This window comes from Ovis canadensis, chromosome 7 (assembly GCF_042477335.2).
Source record: "Ovis canadensis isolate MfBH-ARS-UI-01 breed Bighorn chromosome 7, ARS-UI_OviCan_v2, whole genome shotgun sequence".
Taxonomy (NCBI): Eukaryota; Metazoa; Chordata; class Mammalia; order Artiodactyla; family Bovidae; genus Ovis; species Ovis canadensis.
Genome location: NC_091251.1, coordinates 24,311,791 through 24,335,240, shown reverse-complemented (window position 1 = coordinate 24,335,240; position 23,450 = coordinate 24,311,791). Strand labels below are relative to the sequence as shown.

General features: G+C 42.8%; 1 protein-coding gene and 1 long non-coding RNA gene across 2 annotated transcripts; one reads left to right on the top strand and one right to left on the bottom strand.

The window, feature by feature from the left end:
• Window positions 1-978: 978 nt before the first annotated feature.
• Window positions 979-4,770, bottom strand: LOC138444280 (uncharacterized). The gene is made up of 2 exons (XR_011258424.1): window positions 4,248-4,770; window positions 979-2,974 (listed from the first exon to the last, which is right to left on the bottom strand). It is a non-coding gene; the product is annotated as an uncharacterized lncRNA (long non-coding RNA).
• On the top strand, window positions 2,969-18,725 carry PTGER2 (prostaglandin E receptor 2). Its single transcript, XM_069597608.1, has 2 exons — window positions 2,969-4,484; window positions 14,589-18,725. The coding sequence occupies exons 1-2, from the start codon at window positions 3,672-3,674 to the stop codon at window positions 14,820-14,822; spliced, it is 1,047 nt and encodes a 348-aa protein (XP_069453709.1). The 5' UTR covers window positions 2,969-3,671; the 3' UTR covers window positions 14,823-18,725.
• The last annotated feature ends 4,725 nt before the right edge of the window (window positions 18,726-23,450 follow it).

The window sequence follows — 23,450 nt, the reverse complement described above, 5'->3', positions numbered from 1 at the left end:
ATGTTAACATGGAGTTTCCTAGATAAGGTTGCTCTGTACCTCTCAGAGATTTGAGGGATCTGAGAGCATAGGAAACCCATGCTTCACCTCTTGGGTAAAAACAGGGCAAGCAGCAGGAAACGAGTGTTTTCTAAGCGTTTTGTGGTATGGAAAAAGTGAGAATATTTCCCAGGAGCACAAAAGTCATGATGACAGAAAAGGAAGGTTTGATTAGTCTTCAGGTTTCACCCTTTAATCTGTCAACCTCAAGCTGCTATAAGTTTTAGTTCTAGAATTTCCACTTTGTTCTTTTTTTTATATATAGTTTCCATTTCTCAATTAAGATTCTCCACCTGCCCCCTCACAATTTCCCTTAATGTTGTGAATGAGTCTTGAAGTTAGTTTCTGTTCACTTAATTTTTTTTTTACCTTTTAGTTGATTTTTGCTACCGTGTTTACGACTTTCTGGTAATGGTGGTGTCAGAACTGAGCTAGCAATGACACTAGCTAACAGACACCAAGAGTCTGTTGTCAAGCAGTCACGTTAAGTGGGGCAGGGCACCATGTCATTAGAAATGCTGCCTAATGTGTGATGAGTTCCCATTTTCAAATAAGAAGGACAATCTTCTTTATCAGTTTCAAGAAACTGCTAAGACCTTCCCATTCATTAAGGATCAGAATGGCAAGAGAATTGAAAACATTAGCATTTAACCCCCTGCCTTCCACCAAGTAGAAAAGAGTCCTCCAATAATTAATTTTTTTCTAAATAAATAGCAGCTTCCTTGCATCTCTTGATATAAAGGTAATACATAGAAAAATTCAGCAAGACAGAAAGGCATAAAGAAAAAAGTACTACCCAGAGAAATTACCATTAATATTTTGCTGAATATCCTTCTAGAAGCTGCTCTGTGCAAATACTTATGCATATAATTTTATATGAATGGAATGATTTACATGCTTTTAACTCCACATTATCAGTAAAAACAGATACACCTCATCTTTTCTAATGATTTTTTATTGTGTTGCATAGGTGTATCAAAATCTATTAGACCAGTTCTCAATGGTAGGACATTTGGATTCTTGCAAGGATAAACAGTATTTCTGCTTTCTCTGAATATGAGTGACATCATTGTGTACTTTCAGATTCCGTCTTCTGGAGGCAGTACATTATTTCTATAACATTATTTCTGGGCTGAAGCATACGCAACAGACTTAATGCCTTGAACCAGTGGAGCAGTATGGTGACTTCGTAATGTGTCCGCTCAGCTAAACAGGATCTGTTTTCTAGAATCCTGCATGGTTTTAGTGTTGCGTGAGCTCTGGAAGACCACAGTGAAGCAGAGGCCATGGTTTTCATGCTCTGAAGGACAGTGCAGACCTCCAGGCATGGTGGTAACTCTAGCACATTGTAGCTGATCAGCTGGCTCTCCTTGCCGGCATGAGGCAGCGCCCAGACCTCAGCTCCTGCCAGATCTTCAGCTTCACCAGGTCATAAGCCAAGTGCATGCACAGTTCTATGAAATGTACCAGCTTCTCCTGCAGCACCTCTGCATTATCAAAGTTTCGAGTAGCGAGACACATACTCAGATCCAGTCTGCCTTTGACGACTACAGCTGTCCATGAATTCCACTTTGTCCCTTCCAGTTCTAAGTCTGTTCTTGCTCCAAGTCACACCCAACTTTCTCTCCTGGCTGCCTCTGGCTGATCTGCAGTGACTTCGTTCTCAGCCCTAGAACCAGAGCCAGCAAAGGGCCTTGCATAGACTCCTCTGCCTTCTCCCACCACCATGTAAGGTCTAAAGCAGCCCTGTCCAGTAAAACGTCTATGATGATGTGGTTCTGTTTCTCTTGTTGAACCCTGCTGACCACTGGGGAAGAGCATGGAGACAGAAAGCCAGCATGCTAGGAATCACAGACCTGGAGAAAAGAGACCTGGAGCCACACCAGCCCACCACTACTCATATTATTATATGAGAAAAACATACCCCTGTGAGCTTGCACTGTTGGGACTTCCATCCCCAATCCAATCCACTGTTAACAGCCCCCATCCCCCAAGCCAGAATCATCAAAGTGAGCTAAAATAGTCATAGAGAACAAGCAGGCTGCAGGAAGGGGTGGGTGGTCTCCAGCAGGCAATCTTTCCTTTACTCCCACAGGATGATTTCCCATCCCTGTCCAACCCACCCCACACCCCCACCCCCGACCGGGCCAGTTCCCTAGGCAGATCCATCCCCCTCCCAGGCCTCCTCCCTTCCTCAAGTGCCTATGACCCTCCTTACAGAATGTAATTATCCATGCGGGCTTCCCTGGTGGCTCAAAAGGTACAGAATCCATCTGCAAAGCAGGAGACCTGGGTTGGGAAGATTGCCCTGGAGGAGGACATGGCAACCCACTCCAGTATTCCTGCCTGGAGAATTCCCACGGACAGAGGAGCCTGGCAGGCTACAGTCCATGGGGTGGCAAAGAGTCGGACAGGATTGAGCGACTAAGCACAGCACAGCACATGTTGGCTGTCAAACTGATGTTTGTTTTAAACATCAGCTCTTTTTCATGACTGCATATATGGCAGTAGGCAGTAAGAAACTACCAAACCATATTTGTCAGCTCCAGTCTCTGAAACTGTCACCAACCAATAAACTTTACCAGGCTTGGATCTTTCTGTAGGGCTCTTGTATGGTTAACTGAACACGGGAAAAAAAAAAAAAAAATTTCTCTTTCGCAGCCGAGCTTGGGTAGAGAACAATGTGGTTTCAAGCTATACCCACAAACACAATTCTACACAATTACAAAGAACTTTTTTTTTTTTAAAAAAAGGTTGCTTAAACAAGTGGTTATCTGTTACGGTGTTGACGTAGAAAAAGGAGAAATGCTGGGAACCGAATCAAAGCGACGGTGCAACAGACAGCTTGGCGTGCACAAATGGCTCGGTTGCTTGAATGCGCGGGCTTGCTTTTCACTTCCTCCTAATTTTGGCCCCGCCTTCCTGATGTGTCTTCCTGAGAATGTTAAAAACAAGCAAACAAACAAACATACTGGTCTTACTGCAAGCCATCTTTAGTGTCTGTTGCTGCCTTCTTTTTCACGTCTCACGGTACTGGGTCCTCCCAACTTCTCTATCGCTTGCTGAGTCGCTTTGCTCTCCCTGGCTTTGCCTTCCGTGAACGCTGTGCGGACACAGTACCCCACACTGTGCCCCGCACTCCCTCCAAGCCCTCGGCCAGGGCTAATGCACCACCGTCCCAGCGGTGGTCAGCCAGCCTGTGGGCATCGAGCAGCCGCCCGAGCTAGGGACCAGGGCCGCTGCTCGCACCGGCCACCCACGCCCCTCGCCTGGCCGGTCTCCGCCCCCGCGCGCCGGGAGAGACTGGTAGCGTGACGCGTCCGCCTCCCGGCAACTCGCCGGCTCTCGCCCCTGGACGGCCGCCACCCCGGGAGACGCGGAGGAGGCGGCGGCGGGTCCCCAGAGGCGCGCGGAGCACCGCAGGATGCGGCAGCCGCGCGGCCTCTCCGGGAGCCGCAGGAGACCCGGGCCGAGGCCGCCCTCGGTGAGCGCCGTGGGCCGGCAGGGGGCTCTGGATTTGGATCCCTCCCCTTCGCTCAGAGTCTCGTAGCACTTGGGCTCTCAGACCCCACCTCCCGCCAGGTGCGCGCCGGCGGGAGAAGAGGACGCGTCTCTCCTCGCGGCACCCCGCCATGGGCACTACTTCCAACGACTCCCAGTCCGAGAACCGCGAAGAGCCCCTGTGGCTCCCCTCGGGCGAAAGCCCGGCCATCAGCTCCGTGATGTTCACGGCCGGGGTGCTGGGGAACCTCATTGCGCTGGCGCTCCTGGTGCGCCGCTGGCGGGGGGACTCGGGGCGCAGGAACTCCATCTCGCTGTTCCACGTGCTGGTGACGGAGCTGGTTCTCACCGACCTGCTTGGGACCTGCCTCATCAGCCCCGTGGTGCTGGCTTCGTATGCGCAGAACCGGACTCTGGTGGCCCTGGGGCCGGAGAGGCGCGTGTGCACCTACTTCGCCTTCTCCATGACCTTCTTCAGCCTGGCCACGATGCTCATGCTCTTCGCCATGGCCCTGGAGCGCTACCTAGCCATCGGACACCCCTACTTCTACCAGCGCCGAGTCACCCGCCGCAGCGGTCTGGCTGTGCTGCCCACTATCTACATAGCCTCCCTGCTCTTCTGCTCCCTGCCGCTGCTGGATCACTGGAAGTATGCCCAGTACAGCCCAGGGACGTGGTGCTTCATCGGACACAAGCAGGCCGCGTACCTGCGGCTTTACGCCACTCTGCTGCTGTTGCTCATCATCGCCGTGCTCGCCTGCAACTTCAGCGTCATCGTCAACCTCATCCGCATGCACCGCCGGGGCAGGAGAAGCCGCTGCGGACCCTCCTTGGGCAGCAGCCACGGGAGAGCGGAAAGGGCATCCATGGCGGAGGAGACGGACCATCTTATTCTTCTGGCCATCATGACCATCACCTTCGCCGTCTGCTCCTTGCCTTTCACGGTAAGGCACTCGCTCGGTTTCCACGCCGAGCTCGGTGCAGCCTTCCTACACTCTCTCCTCTTACTCCCACCCTTTCCACCACCACACAGATTTTCACAACTTGTCAAAATATGACCTAATTTGTAAAGGTCTACCGCCTTCCCCTCTCAAGTCTCACCTTGACTCCACTTCCTGCTTCCCTAACCCCAGCAAATGGGCATCTCTGTGCTAGTGTTTCTCATACAGTGACACAGCACCCCTGAGAGGGAGTCTTGGCCCTCCACTAAGCCAGCGCAGACCCCATCCTAGAGCCAGTTCCGGTCTACTAGGCTAGACTGGCTTTCTGTCTGAGGAAGAAGCAGTCCCTTCTACTTTTGGATAGTTGTCAGTTACAACCTGACTTCCCTGAGCTGTAGTTCGCCTCCAGTCCCTTCCTCCACCCCACCCCAATCAGCTGGTGCCAGTTCTCCAGGCTCTGCCTTCTGTTTCTCTCAAAGCAGAATGTGATGCCCAACCAGTAGCATCCCAGCTGCCATTAAGAATGGTCCCAGGTGCAAAGGGTCCACACTGCAGAAATCCAGAGCCTTCATTGTCTTGTTCAACAAAACCTAGTTTACAGGATTCCCAAATTACACGTATATTGGAATGTAACTCTTGGTTGCCATTAAAATTCATAATATGTTCATGGTGATAAGCAGAGGAAAGACTGGTTGCTTGGAGGAACCCCTTGCCTAGGTTCTGGGCTGAGTGCTGCCCTGGTTGGAGGCAATACCAGCAGTTAGTTCCATGATGCTATAAGTTTGAACCTCCTAAGATGTAACATGGGTAGCAGAGCCTGGGATGTATCTGAGCAAGTGCTGACTTCTTACAGAGCAATGAGAACTCTGAGTTTTAGCATCTCCACTTCCTAATCTTCAGAAGCACAAGATTGCTCCTACAGGGAATAAACACTTGACTCTTACCTGCCACAGTCTTGGAAGATGATGCCTGTCACAAAACATATTTGAACTGTATTAAGTCATCTCTTAATAAGGACATTTACATGGACCATTAACTAATTTTATTTTATCCATGGATTATTGGTACTTATAACTTTCATTTATACAGTGCTTTAAATGTTATGAAATGTACATTGTCTAGAATTAATTTATTTCTTGGAAGGCTTATCTGACAATTCAAAAGTCAAGGCTACAGAATGGTGCTTTACATTCTGCTATTTCAGAATGCTTGGCATGGGTCTCTGGGGGGTGCTTTCCCCCATGTCCTTTTATTCTACTTGGTGCACATGAAAATTGTGCTCAGAAACGGCCTACACCCAGTCACAGAAGGACAAATACTGTATGGCGCCACTTATAGAAGGTACCTGAAGTAGTCAAACTCATAGAAACAGAAAGTAAAACAGTGCACGCCAAGGGCTGGAGGAGGGGCAGAAGGAGTTGTTTTGTGGATGTAGAGTTTCAGTCATGTAGGATTGGGATGAGAGGTTCTGGGGAATCTTTTGCACAACAGTGTGCATGTGGGTGACAGTATTATACACTTAGAAATTGTTGAGAGAGTGAATTTTATGTTATATGCTTTTATGCTGCAATGAAAAATTAATTAATTAATAATAGAAAAAGAAATGGCCTACACCAATCTCCCACCCAAGGCAGGAATCATTTCCACACATCCTAACCAGGGCTCCGGTGGACAAGGCAAAGGCCTCTGGTTGCCTCCAGAAATTCTCTTGTTTTTCTAAGAGAGCACGCACAGCCCAACAGAAATACCCTGTGAACCATAAATGCCAGCCACAGAAGGAATTTCCAATTTTCTCAGTTCATTTGCTCAGTTGTGTCCGACTCTTTGAAACCCCGTGGATTGCAGCACGCCAGGCCTCCTTGTCCATCAACAACTCCTGGAGTTTACTCAAACTCATGTCCATCGAGTTGGTGATGCCATTCGACCATCTCAATTTCTGTTGTCCCCTTCTCCTCCCACCTTCAATCTTTCCCAGCACCAGGGTCTTTTCTAATGAGTCAGTTCTTCACATCAGGTGGCCAAAGTATTGGAGTTTCAGCTTCAGCATCAGTCCTTCCAATGAATATTCAGGACTGATTTCCTTAAGGATGGACTGGTTGGATCTCCTTGCAGTCCAAGGGACTCTCAAGAGTCTTCTCCAACACCACAGTTCAAAAGCATCAATTCTTCGGCGCTCAGCTTTCTTCACAGTCCAACTCTCACATCTATACATGACTACTGGAAAAACCATAGCTTGACTAGACTGACCTTTCTTGGCAAAGTAATGTCTCTGCTTTTTAATAAGCTGTCTGGGTTGGGCATAGCTCTTCTTCCAAGGAGCAAATGTCTTTTAATTTCATGGCTGCAATCACCATCTGCAATGATTTTGGAGCCCAGAAAAATAAAATCTGTCACTGTTTCCACTGTTTCCCCATCTATTTCCCATGAAGTGTTGGGACCAGATGCCATGATCTTAGTTTTCTGACTGTTGAGTTTTAAGCCAACTTTTTCACTCTCCTCTTTCACTTTCATCAAGAGGCTCTTTAGGTCCTCTTCACTTTCTGCCATAAGGGTGGTGTCATCTGCATATCTGAGGTTACTGATATTTCTCCTGGCAATATTGATTCCAGCTTGTGCTTCATCCAGTCCAGCATTTCTCCAGTTTCTAGTAGCCACATAACAAAAAGTTTAAAAAAAAAGATTTAACCCAACATATCCAAATAGCATCAATGAAAAATGTAATCAATGTAAAATAATTATTAATGAACTATTCTAACTAATTTTCTGTGTTCCAGAAAATGCTAGCAATCTGCCCTCTCTCTGCCTCTTTCTTCCTTGAGATAACAGAACTGCTTTCTGGGCCCTCAAAGTGGGCCACAGGTCTTCCCTGGTGGGCTACAATCCATGGGGCCACAGAGAGTTGGACATGACTGAGCAACTAACACAACACACACGAAGTGGGCCACACCATTGGCCCAACAAGGAGAACTCATAGCTGCGTACCCAGTGGGACTCCAGCCTGCTCAGCACCCCAGGAATGAGGAAAGAGGGGTAGGAAATTGAGGAAACCTGAACTGCTAAGTCAACCATTGTCCCAAAGTATGGGCAAGTTACAATTAGTGCTTCCTCCAAGAATGCCAGCCTAGGACTTCCGAAGCTTGGGAAGTGAAACTCTGAATGTAAAATGCTCAGTACGCTGCAGTGGAGTTCAGGTCATTATTACCACTATCAAAATTGCTAACATTTTTGAGTGCTAATTTTTACATATATTAACCCATTACCTTCACAACAATCTGTCATATATAGGTAGTATTTTTATTCCCATTTTACAAAACAGGCAGATAACTTACCCTGGGTCCCAAGCCAGGATTCCAAGGCAGGCAGTTTAAACACAGAGCCTATGCTTTTAACCACAATACCATCAGAGAGAAAATACTTATTCAGGGGTAACATATGAGAAGATTGTGTGCTTGTGATTAGTTAATCAGTCATGTCTGATTCTGCAGCCTTTTGGATTACAGCCCACCATGCTACTCTGTCCATAGGATTTTTCAGGCAAGAATGCTGGAGTGGGTTGCCATTTCCTCCTCCAGGGGATCTTCCCAACCCTGGGATTGAACCTGTATCTCCTGTGTCTTCTGGGTTGCAGATGGATTTCTTGCCCACTAAGCCATCAGGGAAGCTCATGAAAAGATCAACCCAACTCTTAAGAGTTGTGAAGACATTATAAATATCTGTACCACTTTGTCTCTTAATTTCAAATTTTAGCTGTAAAAATACAGTGGCAAAGACCTTTTTCTCCATAGCAGATCAAGGGGCCTGAGCTGGGATCGAAGGTGCAGTTTCTTTTTGCTTCTGCACAGACCTATGCATTAGAAGTCTGAGTCTGAGATTTTAGAAGATTAACTAGTGTAAATACTGGTCTAAATTGAGAAATAATCTGATTACTCTTCACATAAAGTTTTGTTGTTAAACATTTAAACATTTCTCAATTGATCTTTTAAAAAAGCATTATTTTGGCTATCCAATATAAAATCATGCATAGGACCAATAACATATTCCATACTGTTTTTGCATTAAAGGAATATTGTATAAATTAATAAATTCCTAATCAGATGTTATTATCATTTCACAGAGATAGATGGAAACTTTCTTTCTTTCTGAAATGAGACAGGACACAGGAAACACATCAGACATCCATTCTTGACTCAGATACTGTTTGTCTCTTAATTTCCAACCCATATTTAGCCACTTTCTCACTACTTTACTAATAACTTAATAGCCTCTGGTCATTTTAAACTGTTTTCCTCATGTCATTAGGATAAAGTGCTTATACATTTTATCCGGTTCTAAAATTTCAAGAGTGAACCATTGACTCATTCTAAAAATTTCTTCTTCTTTAGAATTCTTTAGGGCTATCATTTTTAGGTAAATCTGATTAGTGGAAATCTGATCTTTCAAATACAGAACAAACACAAGTGAACAGTACTGGAATTTCCCTCATTCATTCCTGGTACTCTTTATGTAAAATTGAACATGAAAGGGGTTGTAAAACTGATTTGAAACTTGTTGATTACATACTTGCACAATATCACAATTCTAGTAGTAATGGAAGAGAAATTCAGAAGTCAATGAACTTTGCCTGTTGATATTTTGAGTTAATATGCATGCAATATGAGAATGCCCTTATCATTCAAACATCATCAGTGATGTATTTGGGGATTTTTAAAAACTTTTTCTTTATATTGGAGATGATTAACAATCTTGTGATAGTTTCAGGTTGTAATGATGTAGCCATACTTATACATGTATCCATTCTCCTGTTTGAGGATTGTTAAAGAATTGTAATACACCTTACCTTTTAAGAGAAAGTTTTTCTACCTGAGTATTTTCACTTGACACCTTTTCCTTCTCCATATGATATGAAATGGTGGGATTACAATGACTTTTAAAAAGGTAGACAGCAAGAACTATAGGGCATTTCCCTAAAGAGAAGTGATGTGTTATGTCTACACTCTTGGTCAAGGTGATTGCCACTGTTGTGGAAAGTGTGGAGGAAAGAAAAGCCCCAAAGAAAGCCAAGAGCTTCTTAGATAGCCATGGTTTTAAAATCTATAAACAGGAGCAGTAATAGCCATAAATCTTTGTGACACATTTGGAAAGAAATCTCCTACAAACCCATAATCAGTCAGTGGTGAATTTCATGTAACCCTTCACATCATAGGGTATTTATGCAGATGGTGCTAGAGTGTGTAGTGGGTAAGAAGTCTGGTCAGGCTTCTGTGGCAGCAAGGCTTCCCTACTTACCCATGGTGTGATTTGGGTCAATGTAACTAATCTTCTAAGCCTTGATGTCCTTCTTACAAAAATGGGACTAATAACACTTTTACAGATTCGTAGAAGGATTAAATACAAGACACCAATTGTTTAGCACCAGACCTGACACAAAAGTATTCAGTAAATATTAGCAAATAATCAGGAACTGAACTCTGGAAACTCCAAGTCAGGTTTAATTGGCCAGGCCTCAGTAGGTCTTCTGTTGTTACCTGTGATAGATGGATACTTTTAAACTATTTCAGGTACTGGGTAAGGGTCTAAAGCAGTGGGTCTCAACTTTGCAATATGTTAGTATCACCTGTGTATGCATTCATCCTCAGTTGTGTCTGATTCTTTGCCATCCTATGGACTGTAGCCCTCCAGGTTCATCTGTCCATGGGATTTTCCAGGCAAGAGATACTGGAGTGGGTTGCCATTTCCTACTTTAGGGGATCTCCCTGACCCAGGGATTGATCCCGTATCTCTTATGTCTCCTGCACTGACAGGCAAATTCTTTACCACTGAGCAACCGGGGAAGCCCTAGTATCTCCCAGGGGACATTAAAAGCCCTGACACCCAGGTTATAGCCCAGACTAATAAAATCAGAGTCTCTGAGGGAGGGAGAAAGCCATCAGAGTATTTTTATCTCTTTATTATTTTTTTCCATCCAAGTATTTTTAATGATCCTCAGATGATTTCAATGAGCAGCCAAATAAGGTTCTCATTTGCTCTAAAATTCTGAACGTGCTATGTAGTTGCATTAAAGGTAGGAAAGTAGCTGAAACAAACAGTGCCAGGTCAGTGCCAAGATGAAGTTTTATATGGAGGCTGTGGGGATTCAATAGAAGACAAATCTAAAGGACACTAACTTTCACTGGTGCTGCTTTGTAGGTATCACAACAAGCTCTCTGTTCTTAGCAAAGCCCTGTAGAGAGTCTGTCCTAAGGAATGAAAACTCACTTGACTGGTTTACATTTGTCCTTGATATTTTTCTCATAGCAAATTTATTAGTAGCGTGTACAGAAACATGTATACAGTCTACCAGCCTCTGAAACTGAATTCCAGAATATAACTGAAATATTATTAATTAATTGACCTATATCCATTGTGTAAGCCTTTAATTAACATCCAGCGTTGGCTGAAGGGAGCGGGGAATGAGGAGTTAGTGTTTAATGGGTACAGAGGTGGCTCAGTGGGTAAAAGAATCTACCTGCAATGTGGGAGATGCAGGTTTGATCTCTGGGCCAGGAAGATCCCCTGGAGGAGGAAATTGCAAACTGCTGCAGTATTTTTGCCTGGAAAATTCGACGGACAGAGGAGCTTGGTGGACTACAGTCCATGGGGTCGAAAAGAGTCAGACATGACTGAGACGACTAAGCATGCACATATTGGCCGCCTCCTAAAATGCAAATTTTAAGCATTTCTAAAAATTGCTCAGTATTGTGGATGAAAAGGAAATAAAGTACAGAATTGCTTCATCCTCTGAAACCACTTTTTACTTCTCACTGGTCAGTCACACTCTAGAGAGACCAGGAACTATGGTCTGATCTTGCCACTGAAAACCTGACTCATCTTCACATGTGACCTGTGACACTGGAAAGCTGAGCCCTCTCTGTGTGGCCCACTAGACAATCCAGTGTTATAGTTTTGGGGTGAGATTCGGTCATAAACCCAGCTACAAACTTTTCCTATGACAGAACACTCAGTTGTATGTGTGTGTAGTGACTAATATATTTTAATCTATCCGGTTTATGTACAATATCATCCCGAATTCTAAAACTCCAAAATGGCTCTTTGAGTGAGTGAAAGTCGCTCAGTTGTGTCCTGCTCTTTGCGACCCCACAGACTGTAGCCCACCAGGCTTCCCTGTCCATGGAATTCTTCAGGCAAGAATATGGGAGTGGGTTGCCATTTCCTTCTCCAGGGGATCTTCCTGACTCAGGGGTCAAACCCAGGTCTTCTGCATTGTAGGGAGATTCTTTACCATCTGAGCCACCAGGGAAGCCCTCTCTCTCTATAAATATATACACACACACACTGAATTGTAGCCGGATTCAAGACCTTATAGATAATTCTGTGCCATAATTAGATGCACAATTTTAAGAGTCACAATTTAAAGAGCAATATTTAAATATTTAAATTGCTCTTTAAATATACCATATAAGTACTGTAAATTTCTCATCTAAAACAGTTTAGCTGACAAGAGAAGTATTGCTCCCTTGCATATCTCCACCTAACTTTTTTCTTCTCTCTATATTCAGGGACATCCACCTTCAGTTTTTTTTTTTTTCCTTTGCTCATCTGCCAAGTCTCTTCTCCATTCCCTTAAGCCAAGATTCTCTGGCATAAACACCTACGGCTGCCAAACCTTCCCGATATTGTCCTAACATAAGCAACCCAAAGATGACTACTCTTTCCCGCCCTGCAATTTGCTTTGTATATGCAGTTGCCAGATGCCTGCAGAATTAAGTACTAGGGAGATAGAAAAGAAACGATTTCTTCTTCTGGTGAGGAAGAGTGGAGGAAAGAAGGAATAGCTCTCTAACTCACCCGCTGCAGTTGGTAAGAAAGGCCCTGGAGCCCTATAAAGAACTGGCTTCAAACGACTGGGTATGATTTACAAGTTTCACTCTTCTGTAAGCTACGTGGAAGTGTATGATCTTTATCAGGTATGTGCTGTTCCATTCTCTGCACTCTGATCAGAAAGTTGTTTGTTTCCTAAATACCTCAGGAATCAGATGAGAGCTGGTATACCACTTTGAGAACATTGGACAACGTGTAATGATGTGTCAGCTTTCCAGCGTTTAAGACTCTTCTGAAGCCTTTTGGCCTACATAGGCAACCTGGATGTAGCAAACAGTGAGCCCTGCTCAGGTGTCAGGGGACTTGGAATTTGTGTCCTGTTGTTGTTCAGTCCCTCAGCCATGTCTGACTCTTTGTGACCCGTGGACTACAGCACACCAGGCTTCCCTGTCCTTTATCATCTCCCTGTGTTTGCTCAGACTCATGTCCATTGAGTCAATGATGCCATCCAACCATCTCATCCTCTGTCACCCCCTTCTCCTCCTGCCCTTAATCTTTCCCAGCATCAGGGTCTTTTCTAGTGAGCTGGCTCTTCACATCATATGGCCAAATTATTGGAGCTTTGGTTGACTGGCTTGATCTCCTTGCAGTCCAAGGGACTCTCAAGAGTCTTCTTCAACACCACAGTTCAAAAGCATCAATTCTCCATCTATTAGTGTCCTCTTTGATTTCTTTCATCAGTGTTTTAAAGAGGGTGTGGAGAAAAGGGAACCCTCCTACACTGTTGGTGGGAATGCAAACTAGTACAGCCACTATGGAGAACAGTGTGGAGATTCCTTAAAAAATTGCAAATAGAACTCCCTTATGACCCTGCGATCCCACTTCTGGGCATACACACCGAGGAAACCAGAATTGAAAGAGACACATGTACCCCAATGTTCATCGCAGCACTGTTTATAATAGCCAGGACATGGAAACAACCTAGATGTCCATCAGCAGATGAATGGATAAGAAAGCTGTGGTACATATACACAATGGAGTATTACTCAGCCATAAAAAAGAATTCATTTGAATCAGTTCTGATGAGATGGATGAAACTGGAGCCGATTATACAGAGTGAAGTAAGCCAGAAAGAAAAACACCAATACAGTATACTAACACATATATGTGGAATTTAGGAAGATGGCAATGATGACCCTGTATGCAAGTCAGGAAAAAAGACACAGATGTGTATAACGGACTTTTGGACTCAGAGGGAGAGGGAGAGGGTGGGATGATTTGGGAGAATGGGAATTCTAACATGTGTACTATCACGTAAGAATTGAATCGCCAGTCCATGTCTGACGTAGGGTGCAGCATGCTTAGGGCTGGTGCATGGGGATGACCCAGAGAGATGTTGTGGGGAGGGAGGTGGGAGGGGGGGTCATGTTTGGGAACGCATGTAAGAGTTAAAGATTTTAAAATTAAAAAAATAAATAAATAAAAAATTAAAAAAAAAAAGAATTAGCCAAAAAATAAATAAATAAATAAATAAACTTTTGTTAGGGAAAAAAAAAAAAAGCATCAATTCTTCGGCACTCAGCCTTCTTTATGGTCCAACTCTCACATCCATACATGATTCCTGGAAAAACCATAGCTTTGACTATATAGACCTTTGTCAACCTTTGTGTCCTGAGTTGTCCACTAACCAGTTCTGGGAACTTGGACAGATCCCTTACTGTTTCTACCCTATGGTGTCCTCGCTGGTAAAATGAAGATAATAAGGACCATCATTGTGGGGCACGTTTTAAGGGAGCACTGTTTGCAGTAGCTGACACGGATAACTTCCTGTCATCTTCCCAACAATCCCAATAGGTATTGTTATCATTGTCATTCATTTTAAAGATGTAGAAAGGGCGACACAAAGAGGTTAGTTTTCTTACCTATGGTCCCAGAGCTATTTTTGGAGCCAGGAGTCAAACCCAGGCAGCCCAGTGGCGAGAACATAAGGTCTGTTGTGTGCCCTCTCTCACTGAATTATCATAATTCAGTATTTGAAAGTAAGTGCCACAAGTTGTTATGCCCTCACTTCCCCATCTATCAAAAGGAGACAATACTTCTGTTTCAGAGTGTCCCTGAGGCATAAACTTGTGTGAGAGGGGTGAGATTTTGCAACTTCCCTCTCAGGACCACAACCACCACACAAAACACATTTTGCTTTTCAGCCTTAAGAAATTGCACCTGGTCGAAGCTGCCTATCTACTGCTGCAATATAAAACTGACATCTGTCCCCCCTTTTGCTTCTTACAGATTTTTGCATATATGAATGAAAACTCTTCCCGGAAAGAAAAGTGGGACCTCCAAGCTCTTAGATTTTTATCAATTAACTCAATAATTGACCCTTGGGTCTTTGCCATCCTGAGACCTCCTGTTCTGAGACTACTGCGTTCAGTCCTCTGCTGTCGGGTTTCATTAAGAACACAAGAAGCGACACAAGCTTCCTGCTCTACACAGTCAAATGCCAGTAAACAGATTGACCTTTGAGGATGGTAGTTAAGAAGTGGTAGTTAACCACCATCTGGAAGATCATTTTGAAATGGTTCCTAAGAGAAATGGAAAAAAGTTAGTTTATAAACACAATGACGTTACCCTAACGAAACAGAGCAAACAAACATTTCAGGAGTGGTTTGGGCTATAGATGTGCTGACAAGGCACTTCTTACAAGGTGTCGGACGGATCTATTAAACCTACCCTCAAGGAGCATGTTCATGGTCTTTGGAGGAATAACCATTTATGATCCCGTGCCTTTTGATTTAAGCTTTCTTGTTGAATGAGAAAGCATGTAGTTTTGTAATTTGTTTAAAACCCTAAATAGTTACTGTGTTTTCTATTTTAATCTTCTAGGCTAGTACCATTATAAACATAACAGTGTACAGTCTAACCAGATAAAACTTATGTATTCTCTAGGAGGTGGATATGGGCAAGCAACCAAGCCTGGTGTCTTGTGATTGCTTATCAAACCGTTTCTTTGGACAATGAGTTTGAAAATCATAAGTACTTTGTACTGTATGTTTGTATATGTGGGAGCACGCTCTTGTCACGATAGTATTACTCATAGAAGAGTAGGTTCAGTTGGTTAATGTCAGCTTTTTTCACCATCCATGAGAAGATGTGTGTCAGAGTGTCAGGTTATTTATTTTATAACATCTGTCAAGCTAATGGTAATTAAAAGGACTTTAGGAATTTTCCTCTCAGCGATAAATAGTAGACTATTAAGAGAAGTAATTCTCATTAATATTCTACTTTTTCTTTTCAGGGAAGGGTGTATGCCGCTATGTCTGAGGCAAATATTAGAATTAAAAACTGAAAAATCTGGTCAGTTCTTCAGCTACACTGAACTCTTTTAATGCTGATGTTGAGGCTGTGACTAACACTCTTTATAGGATGATTGTGTTGTAGCAAAATTCATCTGTATGTTTATCTGGGAAACATGACTCTACTCATGTTGTATAGGAAATCATACAGTGAGTCATATCTTAATATATTTCTAAATCTAAGTGTTTGGCATTGTATAAAGTCAGCATCAAAATATTTCAGTGAATTTGCACTGTTTAATCATATCTTAGTTATAGTATAAACTCATCTGAAATGTTACAAAAATAAGCTATAAAACAAAAGATTTGAGAATGGAATAGTATGTGATGAATTCCCCCCAAATAGAAATTTATAGTTTGTGTGGATATGCTAATTTTAAAAATTAGATAAAAGTGGAGTTTTAAAATTTAATTTAGCAGATTTTTAAAGTGTGATTGCATTGCAAATTAGAGCTTGAAATATTCAACACAATACTTGATATTAGAGGAAAATTTTCCCCTTATAGCATGATCTTCAATATAGTGGACACTTTATTTATTTTATTTTATTTTTTGCAGTGAGTGTCATTACAACCTAGCTGTAATAAAAACCAAAAAAGAATATTAGTTTTTTCAAAGTCTCATTGAATTGCTTACACAAACTATTTCCTATAAGTAGTTATCAGACTAGATGATCACTTAAGAGTGATTCCAAACCAATTTAGAAATCAGTGTATTATGACAGAATCTATATCAAATTATCCCTTATTTTAAAAATAATAAATGAATGGTTTGCTTTTGTACTAATTTAAACAAACCAGGCTAAGTTTAACTTAACTAAAATCTGGACATGTAAATAAAGCTTCCCTGTCCACCAAGATAAGAAATTGTTCTAAATTAGTCTACAGACTAATTAGGCTCATGGGTAATTCCTGAACATAAAATGCTAAAGTTACTCTGGATCTAGAAGATTAATTTCTTTTATCAGATTACTTTTCTTCCTCCAAATAAAAATGTAACCTACAATCATTCACCCTACCTCATCATCCCCCCAAATTTTTGAATAATGCCTGAGAAATTAAAAAAAAAAAAAAGCACAAAGTTGGACATAATATCACTAGTGGAAACAAAATTGTTCACTCTGTGGTCCCAAAATATGAGTTTAAGCCATTTAAGAACTGAGATTTCCAGAGCTTTGTTTCCTAGTGTATTCCTGTTCCTTGCACTGTGTTAAATGACTAAATCCTGACATTTTATTTGCACTGATATTTACATAGAAGGAATTGAAAGTTAAAATCCTATGTAATAGTAAATTACTATTAATGGAAATTTCAAAGTAATAGAAAAATTACTTATATTAGATATGTAAATATTTCCTTTTTAAAAATCACATCACATCAGACATACCTGTTTAAGTTTGCTGACTCATTTTCAAGTTAAATAAAAAACACAGAACTTAGTCTGGTATATCAGAAAACTGAATTATAATAAATGAAGACCTAGATTTTATTCTTTGTCCCCAACAGTCAGTGGAATGAAAAGAGAGAAAAACTATAGTGAATATTCAACTCAGTATGCCGCAACTGAGACCTGGCCCAGCTAAAAAAATAAACAACTGTCTTAAAAAAAAGCCAGGATAAATGTGCATGCCTAGCTGATTCCCTTTGCTGTACAGCAGAAACTAACACGATACTGTAAAGCAACTCTACCTAACTTTAGGTGTCCAGAAACGGGATGGGCTGAAGCAGTTCTGTTCTGAGCTGAATTGTTACTGGGTGGCTCACTGTGGGGCTTCTCAGGTGGCCCTGGTGATAAAGAACCTGCCTGCCAATGCAGGAGATGGGGATTCGATCTCCTGGGTCAGGAAGATCCCTGGAGGAGGGCATGGCAACCCACTCCAGTATTCTTGCCTGGAGAATCCCATGGACAGAGGAGCAGAGCGGGCTACAGTCCCTGGGGTCACAAAGAGTCATACACGTCTGAGACAACTTGGCCACGCTTCACTGTGGCCCTGGATCATCTTTTCCAAGAGAAAACTGGGAAATTCTGGTATTAAACTGTGTCCTTGAATTTCCTAAGATCCTAATAAGGCCTGTGGTTTCTCAGAAACTATAGAAAGCCTCTGAAAGACCTGACTCTCAAAGTGATCTGGACCCATGACAACCTAGAGTCAGAAACAGCGCCAACCTCTAACCGCCATACTAGCAGAGACTGCAAGTCCTGGGCAGGCAGAGGGCAAATCCGAGCCTCATCACTACATTCTCAGTGTGATTCAGTTCAGCTCTTGGTGCCCTGGCCTGCTCTCAGCAGTGCACTTTCAGAGGCAGATTGCCCTCGTGCTATGGTAATGTCAGCTCTGCTTTGAACCAAGGAAAAATTAACACCTTCAAGTTCAGAATTTGATGACTTTGGAAGGCAGGGGAAGACAATTAGTTCACAGTTAAGTAGAGGTTTGTTTCCTTGCCTTGGTTTAGTTGCTCAGTCATTCCTGACTCTTTGGGACCCCATGGACTGTAGCCTGCTGGGCTCCTCTGTCCATGGGATTCTCTAGGCAAGAATACTGGAGTGGGTTGCCATTTCCTTTTCCATTACTTCCCTTAGTCAAATCTAATATTTTAAGCCAAAAAGAATGATTTTCTGAATTTGAGAAGAGCCCCTACTTGAATTATTCACAGAGAAACAGTCTTCGCAGAAATTTATTACGTGTGGACTTGCCATGCCTGCTCAGGGTGGTCATCTTCTGCCTTTATCAGACATGACTCTGTTGGAATTCCTCTTTGACTGCACGTTTAAAACATACCTATAATCATTATACTAACAGCATTATCATTGACTTTCTTTTTAAATTTACAAAGTGTTTGATCACCTGAAATACACACTATGGAAATAAATGTCATTTTAGCAATTCACAGAAGCTACAGTCTAGTGTATACATGGAACAAGGCCATGTATTGGGCATTAATTTTTATTTCAGAAAGTTACTTCTTTTCTGGTAACTTTTGTGACTTTTACTTGTAAGTAAATTTTCTTGAATTATATTTTTGTATTTCCTATAAAATGTATGTACTATTAAAAGTTGATTTGGGTGATTTAACTCTGTGATCTGGGTGTTTCATTTTTCTTTTAAATAGGCCAAGTCAAACAGATCAAATGATTATTCCAGCAGAAACAGCTGGCACATTCAAAAGAGTAACTGAGGACTATTGACTGAAGGAAATATTTACCGAGGGAAGGGCAGGGTTAAAGGAATCAACAAAGATGGTGGAGGAGCCCTTGGAAGCTGTTGCCACTCCCAGGGGTGAAGGGACAAGGGAGGAGTCGTGAAAGCTGTGTCCCACCCAACAGAAGCTGTCCTTAAGCAGGGAAGCATAGCTGCTGGGGAACCACCTGGAGGGAGGGAGGGAGAGAAGAAGCAAGGGACCACCTTCCTGGAAGATCTTCCTGCTCTTCTGCCTGTTCCTCCCACTGGCCAAACCCAAGTGTAACCCAGACAGTAAAAATCGTGAAGGCCACAGTGCAGGTGGAGAGTAGGCTTAGGGGGCAGGTGGAGAATATCCAGCATAAGGAGATTAAAAATACATTCTTTTAAAAATTGCACCAACAGTTCTGTGGTAACCAAAATGGGAAAGAAATCCAAACAAGAGGGGCTATTTGGGGACTTCCCTGGTGGTGCAGGGACTAAGACTGCGCTCCCAATGCAGGGGGCCCGGGTTCAGTCCCTGGTCAGAGAAATAGATCCCACATGCCACAACTCAGAGTTCACACTCTGCAATGAAAAGATCCCCTGTGCCGCAACTGAGACCTGGCCCAGCTAAACAAATAAATAACTGTCTTTAAAAAAAGCCAGGATAAATGCGCGTGCATAGCTGATTCTCTTTGCTGTACAGCAGAAACTAACACGATACTATAAAGCAACTCTACTCCAATAAAAATTACTAAAAAATAAAATAAAATTACTCTAACACAAGAATTGAAACTACAACACGGGCGGCCTTTCTTCCTGCCTTCTACTCCAAATAGATATTCTCTAGCAAGCCTGGGGAATAGGCATCAGCCCCAAGTGTATGGAGAGGCGTAAAATACTGTAGATTCCCCCACCAAAATACTTGTCCTAGGCCCTGCTCTCTTGAGGCTCGGCATTTACATTTATCCAACCCTGGAGGAGGTTTATATGATTGGAGGAGAGAGAGGAGATCAGGTTGAAGCATTGTTCTGCTTTCCCCAGCCACAGCAGTACAGCCTAATAGCTCTTCTTAAGCAGAACAAAGATAGTCACACATACTGGTTTAGAAAGGAACCGAAGCTTACTTTTAAGAAAGACCAGAGGTGGAGGGGGTGAGAAAAATCTAGAAAAATACCAATAGTTAGTGCTAAAGGTAGGCCATATCCCCAAACCTAACATAAGCTGGGATGTGTCTATATATAGCGAGTATATATAACAATTCAGCAAGTCTGCATAGTGTAAAATGCTGCTTAAAAAAAAAATATATATATATATATATATATATATAAGCAAATTTCAACAAAATGGAAAAAAAAGCTGGACAAAGCATGGCTCCCAAGGCCATCTGTCCATGTTGCCCTTTCTGTCATCACAGGATTTGTCTTTATTCTGTCTTTACTCTCCTCCCTCCATCCCCTTTTGGAGCATGCTGTTCCCAGCAGACTGTTCCCTTTCCCCCTTCCACTGGGTCCTGTCATCTTTGCTGTACGCATTCAACCTTTCCCCTTTCAGCAAACTTTAGATTTATCTGGACATGTTAGACAGGTATCAGACTGCTGGTGATTTTCTCAGACAAGTAACTCAAACTCTCAGATTCTCAGTTTCCTCGTCTATTAAATAAAGATAAGATTATTGTTGTCGTTTAGTTGCAAAGTTGTGTCTGACTCTTTTGTGATCCCATGAACTGTAGTCTTCCAGTCCATGGGATTTTCCTTGGCAAGAATACTGGAGTGGATTGTCATTTCCTTCTCCAGGGGATCTTCCCGACCCAGGAGTCAAACCCTAGTTTTCCGTGCATCTCCTGCATTGCAGGAGGATACTTTTTTTTTTTTTTTTTTTTTACCACTAAGGCACTCGGGAAGCCCAATCAAGTTATCCATCTCTGTAGTTATTGTGATTATTTTGAGGATTAAATGAGTAAGTGCAACCAGGACATTCAGCACAGTGCAATAAGGATAGGGATTAGCATTTTCTCAGATGCTTGGTTGAATGTCCCCTCTGACCTCTTCACACACATCTGACTTAGATTGCTCATTCTTGGCCGGTCATGGTATCTGTTTATTAACTCTGGTCAGCTGTCAAGAATGAAGATGATAATATGTATGCAGGATGAGTTTGCATTTTAGAGAATGCAATAACAACTGGTATACATGGACAATGTAGAGGAAAGTGCAAGCATAAAAGAGACCAAGAGAGACAGAAGACAGCAGGGCACGAAACATGGCCCCTGCCTCTCAGTGCAGCCAAGGAACGGGGTGAGAGGGGACACCCTGAACCGTTACTCAAACAGGGTATGTGCAGTGCTGGGAGACACAGCTCGGTCACAAAACTGAAACTGAGCAGATTTCATTTACACATCATGTTCTCAAGATCCCCAAATCCAGCCCTGGGCCACAGCTGACCTTTCATGTTCCTGAAACCGGTGCCCAAGACTTCTCTAGGCCAAACATTCCTGCTTTCTTCAACTCTCCCTTACATGACAACTCACCATTTTGGTGCCCTTCTCCTAATATCCAAGTTACCAATGTCCCTCTTAATGTGTTGGGTCAGAACCAAACACCAAGAAATAATTCTAAACCAGCCTTACCAGCACTGAGGGCTGATATGTCAGTTGTTGGCTTGATCCGGACGTTATCTTTCCATTAATGCAAACTGAGATCACAAAGCCTTGTGAGCAGCTGGGTCATACCTTTATATCCGTCAACAAATGGAAGAAGTGCCGGCTTTCTACTTTACAGAGAGGGAAAGTGGGTATGCAGGAGGGAAGTGAGCTGCTCACTAAGGACATCCTTGTTAGATGCCCTTACGGTTGTGATCACGGTGCTGATCTTGCTGCCTGAAGCCACAGAGTCCTTGGTTTCTCGTTAGTCACTGGCCTATGGTTCTTGGGTTGCCTCTGTAGACTAGGGATGGAGAGCTTTGAACTTACCAGTTGAGCTTGGTCTTTTGTGTTAACAATGTGGCCCTTGAGATGATATAGAATTAAACTGCCAGTGCTGCCCAAAGAATAATTTTTTCCTTGAAATTGGAATTCACACTTTTAGTTCTCAAAAGCTATTTTTGCTAGAATTAACTGGTCAATACTCATCTGAGTTCTAAGAGTCAGTCCTCATGCTCATCTCAGTGCCTGATATGTCATGATAAATTAAACATTTAAAAATTAAAAAGATGCACAATTAAACCTTTAAAGACATAGTTGAGATTGTCTTTCAGCTCTTAAAAAATTCAACATGTCCACATTGTAAAGAGCTCAGAGGAACAAGCCAAAAAGCCCTAGATTTTGAAAACCCAACATTAACGTTTTATGCTTTTAGAAATAAATGTCCTCATGTTGCTTGTAAAATGAAAGACACAATAACTAAAACACGCCAGGCGGAGTACTGTGGTGTACTACTCTTTGACCTGTAAAAATGGATCCATCTGGTGTGAGTAGGCGTTCTGATAAAAGGAGAGCTTAACTATGAACTAGAGATCCTCATTCTATTTACTACCTATTATGGTGACTGGGGAGTCAGAGACCCATGTCTGACAGGAAACACTCAGATATTCACATCTTCCTGTGAAACACCAGTTTGGAAAACTAAGGAAGGTGGAGAGAGTCAGATTTCTGTCTTCCTTCTACAAATTTCTTCTGTGTTCTCGATTAAGTTATAGGGAACCACAGTGGCTGCTAAGAAAGTGAGGAAACACAATTATCTTGTGTTATCAGTATTAAAGCCTTTTAAAAATAATGTCTTGCCTTTAGTTTATCTACTTGAGCCTGTTCAAATATTGCTGTTTAAAATGCTCTATAGGGGACTTCCCTGGTCGTCCAGTGGTTAAGACTTGGCCTTCCAATGCAGGAGGTGCAGGTTCAATGCCCACTCTGGGAGCTACGATCCCACGTGCTTCGTGGCCAAAAAAACCAAAACATGAAACAGAAGCAGTAGCATAACAAATTCAATAAAGGCTTTAAAAGACTTGGATTAAGACACAAATAACATGAGGAAAAAACCTGATTATTGTTTTTTAAACCAACAGCCTGAAAAGTTAATTAAGAGTGGTGATGCTGGGATTGGAATGCAGATACCTGATCGATGAGCTCTTCCCTCTGTAGGATACACCCCCTTCCTCCCGAGGCTGCTCTCCCACCTCTCTGCCCTGCTCCTAACTCCAGCCAAGCAGCCCATGTACTGTGCCTGGCGCGCACCAGAGGCTCCCATTTCAGGCTCATTGCCCTGGCTGCTGTCTCCATCTGGAAGAGATGCTCTTCCCCCAGACAGCCATGGCTCTTTCTCTTCCTCACCTTCAAAATGCTAACCCAGGGCTGGCTTCTCAGTGAGGCCTTTACTGATCCCCTTCCTAAAATCCCTCCCACCCTGCCTTACCCTCCCCGATCACTTTCCAGTGTAAGTGACCTCAAACATACCTAAAGTTAACATATTTGAAATGTTCATGGGCTGTGTTTTTGCACTAAAATGTGAGTTCCAGGAGGTAGAGATTGTTGTCTGTTTTGTTTTGAGGCCTAATGTTACAGTATCTTATAGAGGCCAAATGTCCCATATATTTGTAATTGCATCTTAAAGATTTCAGGACCTTCTTCTATTTTAAAAATTT

Bases quoted from the DNA above. Each gene is read 5' to 3' on its own strand.
- PTGER2 (XM_069597608.1), top strand. From the start codon at position 3,672: ATGGGCACTACTTCCAACGACTCCCAGTCCGAGAACCGCGAAGAGCCC. The intron at 4,485-14,588 runs GTAAGGCACTCG...TGCTTCTTACAG, and splicing joins TCTGCTCCTTGCCTTTCACG to ATTTTTGCATATATGAATGA.